At 39.7% G+C, this 13226-nt stretch overlaps 1 protein-coding gene across 1 annotated transcript in view; it reads right to left on the reverse strand.

Moving 5' to 3' along the window:
* Positions 1-5141: 5141 nt before the first annotated feature.
* Positions 5142-13226, reverse strand: part of Vstm5 (V-set and transmembrane domain containing 5) — a 28115-nt gene continuing 20030 nt past the window's right edge. The window contains exons 2-4 of the mRNA XM_078046880.1: positions 8297-8623; positions 8049-8189; positions 5142-7919 (exon numbers count right to left, since the gene is read on the reverse strand). Coding sequence (XP_077903006.1) covers positions 7876-7919; positions 8049-8189; positions 8297-8623 — 512 coding nt within the window. The 3' untranslated portion in view covers positions 5142-7875. The remainder of the gene's footprint in view (positions 7920-8048; positions 8190-8296; positions 8624-13226) is intronic.

Genomic DNA, 13226 nt, shown 5'->3' on the forward strand with positions numbered 1-13226 from the left:
TTTTAAGGCTCACACTGGCACAGTGAAATCAAAGTCTCTGGAGGACCAGTTTCATTTTGTGTTATTAAATTTCCCTCCATTGTAGATCGATAGTTTGGTAAACTAATAAAAATTAATTACTAGAAAAATGAAACTTAAAAAAGATACAAAACTCCCTTTATTGGATTATCATAGACATAAAGTTTCTGTAAAATATAAAACTTTCTGAATGCTTTGTTTCTGTGCTTATTCTGTTGTGAACCAGTAGTGGCTCACGGACCAGGACCACCCTTTGAGGAGAATGCACAGGTTCTTTTAAATTCTATAGACTCAGAATCATATGTCCTCCTTTCCCCATTTGTTTTAGTCACTTTAATAAAAGCCATTACTTACCTAGAGGATAGTAGAAACTGAAGCAAATGAGGATGGGGAAAATGACAGCTTAGTTTCTGTTAGCAATTCCTATGCCTTATGTTTATTTCCATTTTCCAGTTTGACATTCCATTGTGAATTACCTTAATATGGAAGGACATACTGTGGAACTTGGTTGACAGGAGAAAAAACACTTAGTTCCTTAACAAGCATTTATCAGGTTGGCAAAAGAACTACCTTTGAATGTCTGCTCTGCTACTAGCTAGCTATAAGCCTGGCAAATTTACCCACCCTCTGAGCCTGTTTCCTTACTTATTAATGGGGACAAGGACACCTCTCCTCAACCTCAACTTTCAATAAGATTGATAATGGATCTTAAATTCTAATGTACTTCATTGAATAAATGAATACCCACACAAATTCCAATGTACTTCATAAATATAAAGCATTAAGCAACTATGGTTCTAAGAGTCAAACCAATTAGAAGTTAGAAAAACAGTACCAGCTTTATTTATAATCTGGAGAAAGTATTTCAGAATGTCCAATATTCCTATTTGTAAATGTTTTGTAAATGATTGAAAACCAGGAGTGCTTCTGTGGATAGGAAGATTTAGGAGTTTTTCCAGTTAATTTTTAAAACCCTGCTTTGTAGTCTACCTCTCTCCTTACTCCCTGCCTTTAATTTGTTCACTCTTAACATCCCAAATCCTGTTCTTTGATGCCTGACATACTTGGGGCTAAAAATAAAGCCTTTGAATTTCACTTTAGGATGATAACTTTCCCAAGTCTTATAGACATAAAGGCAATTCACAACAGAGAAATCTGTTTACACAGCACCATAATGCAAGTGCTGCTTAGAAGTCATAGCTTTTGCATTGTTCTCAAGTTTACTGTCTCCTGATAGAAACTTATCCTGTAGAAATGCTCCAGGAAGAGATTCATAAAAGATTGTATAAGGATTATCAAAGAAGACTATAAAAGTGAAGGGACCAATCTAAATGTCCTTCATTAAGAGGAAGAATAATTAGATAATACTAGAGGAGCCCCTGGTTCAGGTGTTCATTCTTACTTCTCTAAAAGTAGAGATCATTTGTTAGTTGCCATAATCTGGTTTCCCTTGCTTAGAAACCAGAAAAACTTCCGTGTTACAGCTTCATCTTCCTATTTGCTGGTGGTGAATTGGTGTATAGAAATTTTGTGCCCGTGTGTGTGTGTGTGTGTGTGTGTGTGTGTATGTAGTAGAATAGACTATTTGACTTGAAATTTGACAGATGAGGAAGAAGTTTGAGATATAAACATGACATACAGACTGATAATTTAGTGAGTGTGCCAAGGAGAGAATGTCAGAATCTCCTATTTTACTCAAATTATTCATGGCCTTTCTTTCAACTTTCTTTATAAGTGCACCCACCCAATCTGAGTTGCTTGGGACTCAAAAAGTCAGCTAGGAAGAACTATCATGTGTTCAGTATTTGGAAAAGCCTAGTTGAAATAGTATATCCACTCTCTCAAACTTCACCAGACTTATTTACTAGAACACTTTCAACTCAAAGTAATATCCCTGATATCATTTGATCAGAAATTCTAATTGGCACAGGAAACTGGGTAAGTTCACATTGTTTGGTAGAAAAAATTCTACTAAAGTAGGTAAACTATGAGGTACCTGAAGGAAAAGTATTTTGCATAAAAACCTGTTACACCAAAAGAATTTAACCTACCTGTGCATGCACTTTTAAAGGCCAAATCTAAAGCTAAAACTTGCAAAATTTCACATTAGCCACATTAGTAATATCCCCTCTCTCACCATCAAATATTCAGTCTCCAATAAACTTTACATAAAATCCACTTATATTATAAAATGTTGAATTCCTTGAAAGAGGAAGAGACTCAAAGGAGATAGAATTAAATGCATTAGTTAGCAAGAGTAAAGAAATCATGTAGGTTGAAGGAACTCGTTTAATGTCATAGAAAGTTTATCTAAGATTTTTATTTTTGTATATATTATTTGAAACAAAAAATAGTTTTTCAGTGAACAATTATAATATATCCATGCTGTAGATTGCCTTGTGCAGGAAAGAGAAAGAATAGAATTGAGGAAAAGATAGAGACACAAAATAATACCCAAAACCCCTTAAGGAAAATCAAGCAAGTTGAAGGGTAATATGTATAATAGAATCCAATTTGACTAAAAAGAAAATAGGTTGAATATGTTATATCATAGTTTATAAGCCAATCTAGAAGGATACACATCAAATTTAACTATTGTTCCCTCTGGGAAGTAGAGTTTAAAGGGAGGACGTTTACTTTATGTATGGACTTAACTATCATTTGAATTTTCAAGAAGGATTTATCACCTTTGTAATAAACCAAAACCAAACACACATACCTGTTTTTTTTTTTTAATAAGCTACCATTTTTATTGCAACGTGGCCATTTTTGTAAGGGTAGGGAATTTGACCTTAAAACAATGTTTCATCTAAGGCTCTTTATTATAAAGAAATTGCCATCATGATTATATTCAAAGTATCTTTAATTTTGACAGACTCACATGGTAAACAAAATTCCTACATTTATTCAGAAGTGATTTCAATGGAAATCAAAAAGGCATTAATAACAACTATTTCTTTTAAGAAGAAATGCAGATAATAGGAATGAACAGTCAGGTACTAGATAAATTGATGACACAGTTAATGAAACTTAATTGGCATTTCTTTTGGGGAATTAAGCTCATCATAAAAAACAGTGCCTCTAATGCATAGTATTATATTCATGCTGCCATGTCACAAAAAAAAAAAGGCTTGCCAAAGCAGGTGAGATATATGAGTGCCCCAGTGCCTCACAGAACTACAATTTCACCATCTGACCAATGGATAATACTCTCAGGACATTCAATCTGCTTACACTGTACAGATTCTGAGCTATTCACATGGACAGTTACATTCATTGTAGTATAGGGAGGTATATAACCAGTTGTTTGGGCTAAAATAAGACAGGAAAACATTCTTTGTATTCTAAGTAAAAGTAACCATGTTAAAGAGTCTAATAGCCAACATTGACAGGATCTTAAATAAATTATATCTCATTCGTTGTGTTGGAAGGGCCCAGTGGAAAGCTCTCAAAATCAAAATCTAATGCAATCCCAATGGACTGGAGAGGAGAAATGAAATCCCCTTAAGATCCAGGTGGCACTTGACTGCCATTTTTTAACCATTTTCCTTCAAGTAAAACTACTACAATGTCTCTCACTTTCTCTGGTCCTTAATATTATCCAAGCCATTTACTTGCCCCTCATGTTTAATATCTGTAAAATTTCTTTTTAATGGCATCTTTAAGCTTAGCATGAAGCAGAGGGCACTTTCAGGAGCCCAGAATGTGAATATTAGGTCTTCATTCTTACATTCTTGTTTTGTATGGGGCATCCTACAAAGCATATCGGCAATCATTCAGAGGTAGCAACTTCACAAAGATGTGTAGGGGTCCTCCACAATATCACCAATGTCACCCACCAAAATAATCTTTGCTTCCTCTATAATTATTTATATTTTTTTAATCACTTAAACAGAAGAAAACTGCTTTTTCTTTCTCAGATCTCCTCTTGTGTATAAGATTTCCTTACTTTCATGTCATTAAAAACTTTGATGACTTCATCATTCACTGTAACTCCAGATGCCATAGCACCCATGCTTGTGACTGCAGCAGTGGTGGCTCATGACTCTGGGCACTCACCTGATTTTTTAAAAGTTTTGGAAATAGTGACCTCAGCAACCATATTCTTTCTCCTTAAGGATCGGAAATTCTGCCTGCAATGGGTGGATTCAGATGTGCAGAAAGCCATACACACTGGCAATTCACACCATTTGTTAGTGGGAGTTGATTTATGGATGGTCGTGCTGACAACAACCTCAGGATTTGCTCTGCTTTCAATCAAGTAGATGAATCTGATGCCTCCCTAGGAACTGGGTACAAGACACCTGGGCTGGATATGTAAATGCTGATAGCAGCAAGAGACCAAGTGTTTCCACTTTCTTCTAGGATTGCCAAGGAGACTGTGTAACATCTCTGGGGGGTGGTCTACCCTATCATATTTGGCTCCTTGGTCATTCCTTGGCACTTCATACTGTCACCTTTTCTCTACCCATTGTTATGCTTATCCAGCCCCTCTGAGTGGAATTTTCTTTTAGGCTTTGTCTCTATATTCCTGCACTGGACAAGACACTGTGATAATCTTACTTCTCACTGTCTTTGTTCCTCCTCTGTGTGGTACTGCTTCAAATCAGAGTAAGCCTGAAATGCTTTCAGTTATTTACCCATCTTATGTGGGCTTCAGAGGTCGTGGATTCTCTGTTTCAATTTTCCTTACAAATCTAGAACATCAGGAAATGAGAAAGTACAATATATACTTTTTTGGATTCTTAGATCATAACTGAGAAGATGTTGTTGACAAAGCTTGTCTGTTCTGTAGGACAATTTATGCACCACTGAACTAGATGGTACACTCCTAGTTTAAGCCCTGTCCAGAGGCAGAAGGACTCTAGAATTACAATTAATATTCTAGAAGCACAAATTTCAAATTGGTTCTTCTGGCTACAATACAGAGAGAACTGTTGTGCTAATAAGGTGTTTTTCTGAAGTGCTAAAATGTTTATTGTTTAAACCAATGTAATTAGTTCCATTGTCATTTAAAATATGTGCCAGACTCATGGCTGTGTTAGATTCTTTTTGTATGCTCGGAACATTACCCAGAGCCTTTGAGTTCTTGGCAGGAGTGAGCTCACATAAAAGACTCGGACTTTATCTTCAGGTTTTATTTCATTCTTTGAAACATTTTTTCACAGTTTGAAACAACTTATAACTTAACATTACACTGGCCAAGCCCTATGATTTAATATTTTCTTTTTTAACAACAGACAAAAACCTTAGGTTGTGAGATATAAAAATAGGATAGCTTTAAAAGTGCACAAATAAATCAGCCTTTCAAAGAAATGGAAAGCTATGAAAATAACCTTTATGAGATTCTTTGGGGGCAATTTAATTTACATCTGAGTGTGCCTGTGGGGGTCTCCTCTGAGTGTCTTTTTCCATTTCTCCTTTTACTCTGAAGCTCACCATCCCTGACTCCTGACAAACTGAGCAGTGGAGTTCTGAAGAGCAGATAATGTGAAAGAGGAAGCACACACTCCCCAGCACCCAACTCCAAACTCTGCTATAGGCTTCCTGTGAGAAAGAGGAGAAAGACATAAGCAGCTTATCCTTGATCCCCTTTTTCTCTGGTATGCCTCACCCTGTTTCTCCATGGCTGTGCAGAAACTGTCCTGGCACGGGGCCTGGTTCCTCTACTGTCTGGGAAAGGGCCATTAAGAGTGTGTGTTTGGATGTGTGTATACAAAGGTGACCTGAAGATGAGTTCCTGCCGCATACCAGGTGCTAGAGCTACATGTCCATTGTGTAAACTTGCTACTCTCTTGTCTTTGGAATCTAGTATGGTAGTGCCTTTGGAGTCCTTCATTAGATCACTACCAGTTGCTATCTGAATACTCCAAAGGACCTCTTCCTGTAGCTCTGGGTTCATTATGTATGGAAAGGTCTAATCTAATGGATTTCTCCAGGCAATTCCTACGTGCTACATGGGAGCAGAAAAGATATACATTGGGAATCTGAAAGGAAGAAGAAGAAAAGGAATGTCTTAGCACTTTTGCATGCATGAATTTGCAATTGAGGCCTGGGAACACTGCTAATACCTCAGCCTCCATCATAATTGAGACAGTATCTTTGGTCTGAAACCACAATTATTGGAGAGAGAAATGAGAGTGGGAGATAAATTCATACCTACCTTTATTTTGATTCTTTCTCTTTTTTTTTTTTCTTTTTTCTTAGAGGGAGAGAGAGAGAGAGAGAGAGAGAGAGAGAGAGAGAGAGAGAGAGAGAGAGAGAGAGAGAGAATTTTCAATATTTATTTTTTAGTTCTCGGCAGACACAACATCTCCGTTGGTATGTGGTGCTGAGGATCGAACCCGGGCCGCACGCATGCCAGGCAAGCGCGCTACCGCTTGAGCCACATCCCCAGCCCAGATTCTTTCTCTACTGAGAATTGAAGTCAGGGCCTCACACAGGCTAAGCAAGCACTCTTCCACAGAGTTACATTCCCAGACCTTTTTATTTTTTATTTTGAGACAGGGACTTACTAAGTTGTGAGGCTGGCCTTAAACTTGAGATCCTCTTGCCTCAACCTTACAAGTAGCTGGGATTACTAGGCATGTGCTACCATGCCCAGCTCATGCCTGATTTTGGAGCTTGCCAAATGGAAGTGGGGATGGAAAAATTTTCAGGTAAACATCACCACAAACTGGAGACATTAAGGATGAAGGCCTGTTGGGATCCAATCCCCAAGATTAGCTGGAGCCTCTGTACCCCAAGGCATTTCAATTTCTAATACTCAGTATAGCATTTTCCAGTAGAGCTTTCCATATCCTTGAAGGATTCTCATGCTTTTCTTAAACTGCTCAGAGTGCTCTAGACACACTGTGGGCTTCTCTTGATATCCTAACTGTGAGGTAGGTGAGAGCCAAGCATTCCTCAGCTGGGGTAGGAGAGAGAACAAGGGCTTTTGACTGGAGATGAAGTGTTTATGACTGAGTAGGACAGATCTTAAGCCTGAGATTACTGTGTTCCTGGTTGCACCATCCATATGCAGGCTCAACTTTCACACAGGTGGCGTAATCTAGCTTGCCAGGAAGACCAATGCTGCCCATAGTGAAAATGAGCCTTATTTTCCTTCACACTGACCTAACTGGGCTATGAGAGAGAAAACCCAATTCATTTTGGAATGGTAGAGGAAGAAAAAAAAATTCTGTTTCCTATGTCCATAGATGGTCCCTCAGATTTGCATCAAGCTCCTCTCCTTAAAGCTCTAAGCTATAGGGTCCCACCTCTGAGCAGCTCACTATAGCACAAGAGCACCCCCTTAGACTCTTTTTACCTCTGCCTCTGAGGCAGCAGATTGTCCGAAAGCCTCAGATTTTCTCACAATAGCTCTCACAGCAGTGCTTTTGAGGTACAAGATAGGAGGTTGGTGGGTGCAGCAGTTTCCAGAGCAGATATAAGCACAAAGGCACAGAAAGCATGTTCCAATGCTGGCTGCACATCAGCCAATCTGGAGATACTCTGGATCCTGACACAGGGATTCCTCCAACAGACCATCCTTGGGGCCAGAGCAAGCTCTGTGAGCCGCAGTCAGTGCCAGTCCCTCATCATTGGTTATGGGTCAACATGACCCTGAAACTTCAGTCAAGCAAAGCTCCTGGCTCAAACCCCAGTCACTCTTCTTGAAGTCCTGGGACTGAGTTTGTCCAAGCAGTAAACTTCAACTCCAAGTGGTCCATTGTGTTACCTTCTGGCTGTCCTAGCAGGAATGGGTTGCATGGCAGGACCACAAGAGGCTGTAGAGTAGATTGTCTATGTTTGTTCTTTTGGTTAGGAAATAATGTTTTCCTCTTGAGGTAGGAATGTAACTGGGCCCAGCCTTGACTAGCATTCAACATCTTGTAGCTCAATCTCCTCAGTTGTGCTTTCTGCAAAGCAAAAGATAAGTCAATGAATTGAAATCAGCCACATAGTGGTTTCTTGGTATGAACAAGATAACACATGCCACTTGTGGTCACAAAACCACAAATGAATAATCACAAGGCCCCAAATGTTACCTTTGAGTTTGTGTCTTCTCTTCCTCTGGAATTTATATGAACACTTATTACAGACCCACATGAGGCTGATTAATACTGCGGCCACAGCGGCGAGTAAAGCAAGGAAGACAGCAACAAAATGGAGGTCTTCGTAGAGGATCTCTAGGGATGTGGGGAGAGAAAGCAGAAGACAGATCCTTTTTAATATTGTGAAGTCGACCACCCACACTTGTGTTCAGAGGTGACTCAGACCCCTGTGGCTGTCTTACCAGACACATGCAGGACAATGGTGCCAAACTGGCTGCTCCCCAGGCGCTCTGTCACGGTGATGATGTAATAGCCTGAATCCCGCACTCCCACACTGAAAAGTTGGATGGAGCCATTGTCAAAGGTGCAAACTCTGTCCTTATGGCTTTGGGAGATGTTGGCCTGAGTCCCTGGTTTCCATTCCACGATTTTCTGCACACCCCAGTTGGACGTGTACTTCCATTCGATGGTGGGCACCCCATGGCAGGAATATTCAACGGAGAGCAGGATGTCGTCTTCGACAGTGGCATTGATGATGGACTGGGGAATGTACAGTGACACACCCTGACCTGCAGGATGGAGTGCTAGATGTCAGGCACACTTACACTTTAGTGTAATGAACTTATACTTTAGTCAACTTATTTAACTCATTAATTTATTTCCACAAGCATTTATTGAGTATCTGTTATATGCCAGGAATGGTTAGAGGCTCTGGTATTGATGCTGTAAAGGTGGACAAGATACAAATTTCCCTGTGTCTAACTTACACTATATATGGGAGACACACAAGGGATCAACAAGCAAACAAGGTAGTTTTAGGTAATGACAAGTGCTGTAAAGATAATGAACATTGCCAGGCGCAGTGGTGCACACCTTTAATCCTAGAAAGTCGGGACACTGAGGCAGGAGGATCACAAGTTTGAGGCTAGCCTGGGCAACTTAGTGAGACACTATCAAAATGAAAAAGAGCTGGGAATGTAGCTCAGTGGTATATCCTCTGGGTTCAATCTCCAGTACCTCAAAAAATAGTAATAATAAACAAGGATAATAGTGAGGTGATAAACAGCATTAGATGGCCAAGGGAGATCTTGCTGAAGAAATGACTTTTGAACCGAGACCTAAAGGACAAGGAAGAGGAGAAGGAAGCAACCCTGTGAAGACCCAGGGGAAGAGATTTCAGAAGGAACAGAAAAGGCATGATAAGAATGAGCATGGATGAGTGTGAGGGTCAGAAAAGTCGTCAGAGTGCCAGAAAGCAGTGAGCACTGGGGAAGCTGTAGGAGATGAGATTCGAGTGGTGGGCAGGAGCCAAGTCATGATTTCAGGTGCTCAGGGGTGATGGGAAGTTATAGGCTTAGGCAGAAGGGTGATGTTCCCCAGGAAGCTGAGAATATCTGCCACTGAAAACACACTGGTTGGGGGACAAGAGGAGCAGTTAAGCGATTCCTTATCTAAGGAGATAAAAGACAGTGGTGGCAGTCTTGGAGGTTGGTAAAGAGCAATCTGATTTAGGACATGCATTTGGAAGTGGGGAATGCTGACCAACTGGATGTGAATGTGGGGATGGGTGAGACAAGGGGGCATCAAGCAGAAGATGTGGTTGAAGAGAAGTGCCATTGGCTGAGGGGTATCTGTGTGTATGTGTGTGTGTGTGTGTGTGTGTGTGTGTGTGTGTGTGCATGTGTGTGTTAGCACAAAATACTAAGCAGGTACCATGCACCAGGACCTCTGCCAACTGCTTTATACTTTTCCTGTCCTTGAGGTCTCATCTGATCCATTGTAATTCTATCAAGGATTTACCTCACATTCAACAGTACCAAAACTGAGATTTATGCAGGGGCCACTAATTCCAAAACTCACACATTTAACCTCCATGCTCAAATCAAAGGCCAGTAGTTGGCAGCAGAGGGAACAGAACTTGTGATAAATGCCTCCCACACAAGGAGAGGAGTGGTCAAGATGGCTCCAGCCTGGAGAGTAAACAGGGCAGGATACAAACTTGGAGCCCAATCCTTGGTTTCTATCTCCACTTCCTGTTTAGCCCCCTCATTCTCTGGGTTCCCAGTTTCCCTGCTGCATGACTCCAGGGGACCATACCTGTCACTTCTCCAGGGCTTTCTCATTGTCCTCTCCCATCTCCAGCATATCCCATTTGTAACCCTCTTCTAAGGCCTGGCTGGGTATCTAAAATAATCCAATAAATTCCAGGCCGAAAATTGGGAATAATTGCTTTCAAGAGTAAAAGCTGCTAAGTAACAGAAATGTATTTCTCCCTGTAATATTGTAATATAATAAAGAAATAATTGATTTGCGTCCCTGGTTCCTGTCACATAGCTCCTAAACCTCTGGGAATCTCTGGAGTGGTAAGTATCTTTTTTATGCTTACATGACTGGAGTTGGGGTCCCTTAGATAGCTTCAAGATGGGTGCTGGTCACAAGAGAGACCAAGATTGGAACTTTCAGCCCCTCCACCTCCAACCCTGCCAGGAGAGGGATCCAAGTCAAGTTGATCACTTGTAGCCAATGAAGTGAGCAATCATGCTTACCTAAGAAGCTTCCATAAAACCCCAAAAGGACAGAGATCAGGGAGCTTCTGCACAGCTGAACACATGGAAGTATCTGGAAGGTGGTATGCCCTGAGAGGATATAGAAACTCTGAGCCGGGTTCACATACCTTGGCCTGTGCATCTATTTATCTATAGTCTTTGTAATATCATTTATAATCAATGGGTAAATGTAAATTGAGTGTTTCTCTGAATTCTTTGAGCTGCTCTAGCAACTCAATTGAACTTCAAGAAGACAGAATGTGGAAACCCCTGATTTATAGCCATTAGGTCAGAAGCACAGGTGCCAACTTAGCCTGTGGGGATCTGATACTACTTCAGGTAGATATACCCTGTTGATATCTGCTGGAATATCTTGTATCCGAATTATTGTGTTACATATGATAGTAGGAAAACATTTGCTTCCTTTAATTTCTTGGACACTCCAATTTTGATTATTAAAAAAGATGTTAGGGTTGGGGGTATAGCTCAGTGGAAGAATGTTTGCTTAGCACAAGGAAGGCCCTTGGTTCAAACTCTACTACTAGAAAAAAAAAAAAAAAGGTTAAATGTTGAAAGTCGAGTGCAATTAGTATATACTCTCCTAGATTCACCAATGGTTAATAGTTTACCATATTTGCTTCTTTCTTGAAAAAAAATTCTCAATTTTATTTTGCTGAACCATTTGTAAGTAAGCTGCAGATATCCTGACACTTCACCTAAGAACAAGCCATTCTCCTAAATATGCACAACATGATCCACTCCCAAACTTTAACTTCCTATAGTACTATTTATTAACGTGGTATATTTTCACATTCCTTCAACTGACTACAAAATGATGCTTCAAACTGGTTTTTTTTTTTTTTTTTTTGCTTACATGTAAAATCTGATCAAGGGCTGCTTACTGCATTTGTTTGACATGTCCTTTAATCTAATAAGATTTCTCCACCTTTTTTTGTGAGGGGGGATTTCATGACATTAAAATTTTAGAGCTGTACTCCAGATTTATTTGTTTAGAATAAAAGTAAAAAACAAATCAAAACTGCAAAAGTGATGTTTTCTTGTGGCATCACTCCTGGAGACTAACTAATCATGTGAGTTTGTCCCATGATTGAGTTAGATCCCTTGGGTGGTATGTGGTACCTTAACAATGGTACATTCTCCCTTGTAATTTAGTAAGGTACTACTTAGAGACCACGTGACTGCACTACCACCCAACTACAGTGTGTACATAGATCTTAGCATCCCCCTATATTTCATAGATGGCTGCAAAATGGTGAACTTTAAATGTTCTCATTCTAAATTTATTGGTGGCAGGCATTTCTCTGTAAAGAGCTACTTTTCTGTGTACCTGATCATCCCCATTTTCTCTTAGTGTCCTGATAGACTTTGATTTTTTTTTAAAAAAAAATTAAGATGTTTTACTCTATTATGCTCCTTATAATTTTTTTCTTCTGGGTTATCTTACATTTGGCCAGTGGTATCCTCTGCCAGTCATTTCAATGTTCTTTGAAATGTTCTCAGTAGTTTGTAAGCATTTTCTTGAATTGAATACATTTTAACAATGTCTTAAAGCCAGAGAATAAGAAACTTGAGAAATTCTGTCCTTGGGCAGGTAAGTGAAGAGGTCATTTTGTACAGGTTGGTCCTTTTATATTTCATGCTCATATTACTTGGGATGTCCACTGGCTCTCTCATGGACTACCTTTGGGGTTAAAAACCTAATCTTGGTCTGAACATACGGGAGCTCAATAAAAGAATCCCAGAACTCCAAGATGGAAGGCATCTTACTGGCCAGACTCCCTCCCAGTGTGGGAAGTCAAAGAGCTCAGTGTTCAGCCTCTGGCAGGACTCTTCCTTGAAGTGACAGAGTATTCTCTACTTACAAGGTAAATTTTGTCCAGATTAGGGAAACTTGATTTAAAAAGCTCCCTTTTATTTCTACCTGAAATCTGCCTCCTTTGCAGCCACACAGACTGCAGAAGTTCTCTTTCAGTATAAAGAGTTCTTCAGATACCTAAGGACTATTCTTCTGACTACTGGAATCACTCCTTCTCATTCAGGCCCTCACTGTGTGGCAGAGTTATTCTTCAACACAGAACAAAGTGCAGAGTTTAAGGCTCTGGAATAGAGAAGGAAAGAGAGGTCAAATTCTAGGTCAGCCCTGGGAGGACAGGAGTTCTGCTTTCTTCATCCTTGTGTCCCCTGTACCCAGCACAATGCCCAACAACACCCAACAACAGTGTGTACATAGATCTTAGCATCTCCCTATATTTCATAGATGGCCTGTTGATCAACATTTGTCAAGCAAACGAATAAGTGAATGATCAAATATTTATGGAAACAGGAAACAACATCAGCTGTTTGGGTGGTTTGAAAAATTAGCTACATCTAAAAAGTAATATACATAAAGAGAAGTACAATTTAATTGAGGCTTTAAGTACCAATCATCATGTACTTTATAATCGGTATTTGTTACATATAGTGATGTGCCCACATAGCTATAAGTGGCAAAGATGGGATTTCAAGCAATTCTGCCTGATTACAAAACCTGTATTCTACCTTGTGACTGTCTATTTAGATATCTATTGCTCTATCATCTATCTAATTTAACATCATCTATTTTTTG

This window comes from Ictidomys tridecemlineatus, chromosome 4 (assembly GCF_052094955.1).
Source record: "Ictidomys tridecemlineatus isolate mIctTri1 chromosome 4, mIctTri1.hap1, whole genome shotgun sequence".
NCBI classification, from domain to species: domain Eukaryota; kingdom Metazoa; phylum Chordata; class Mammalia; order Rodentia; family Sciuridae; genus Ictidomys; species Ictidomys tridecemlineatus.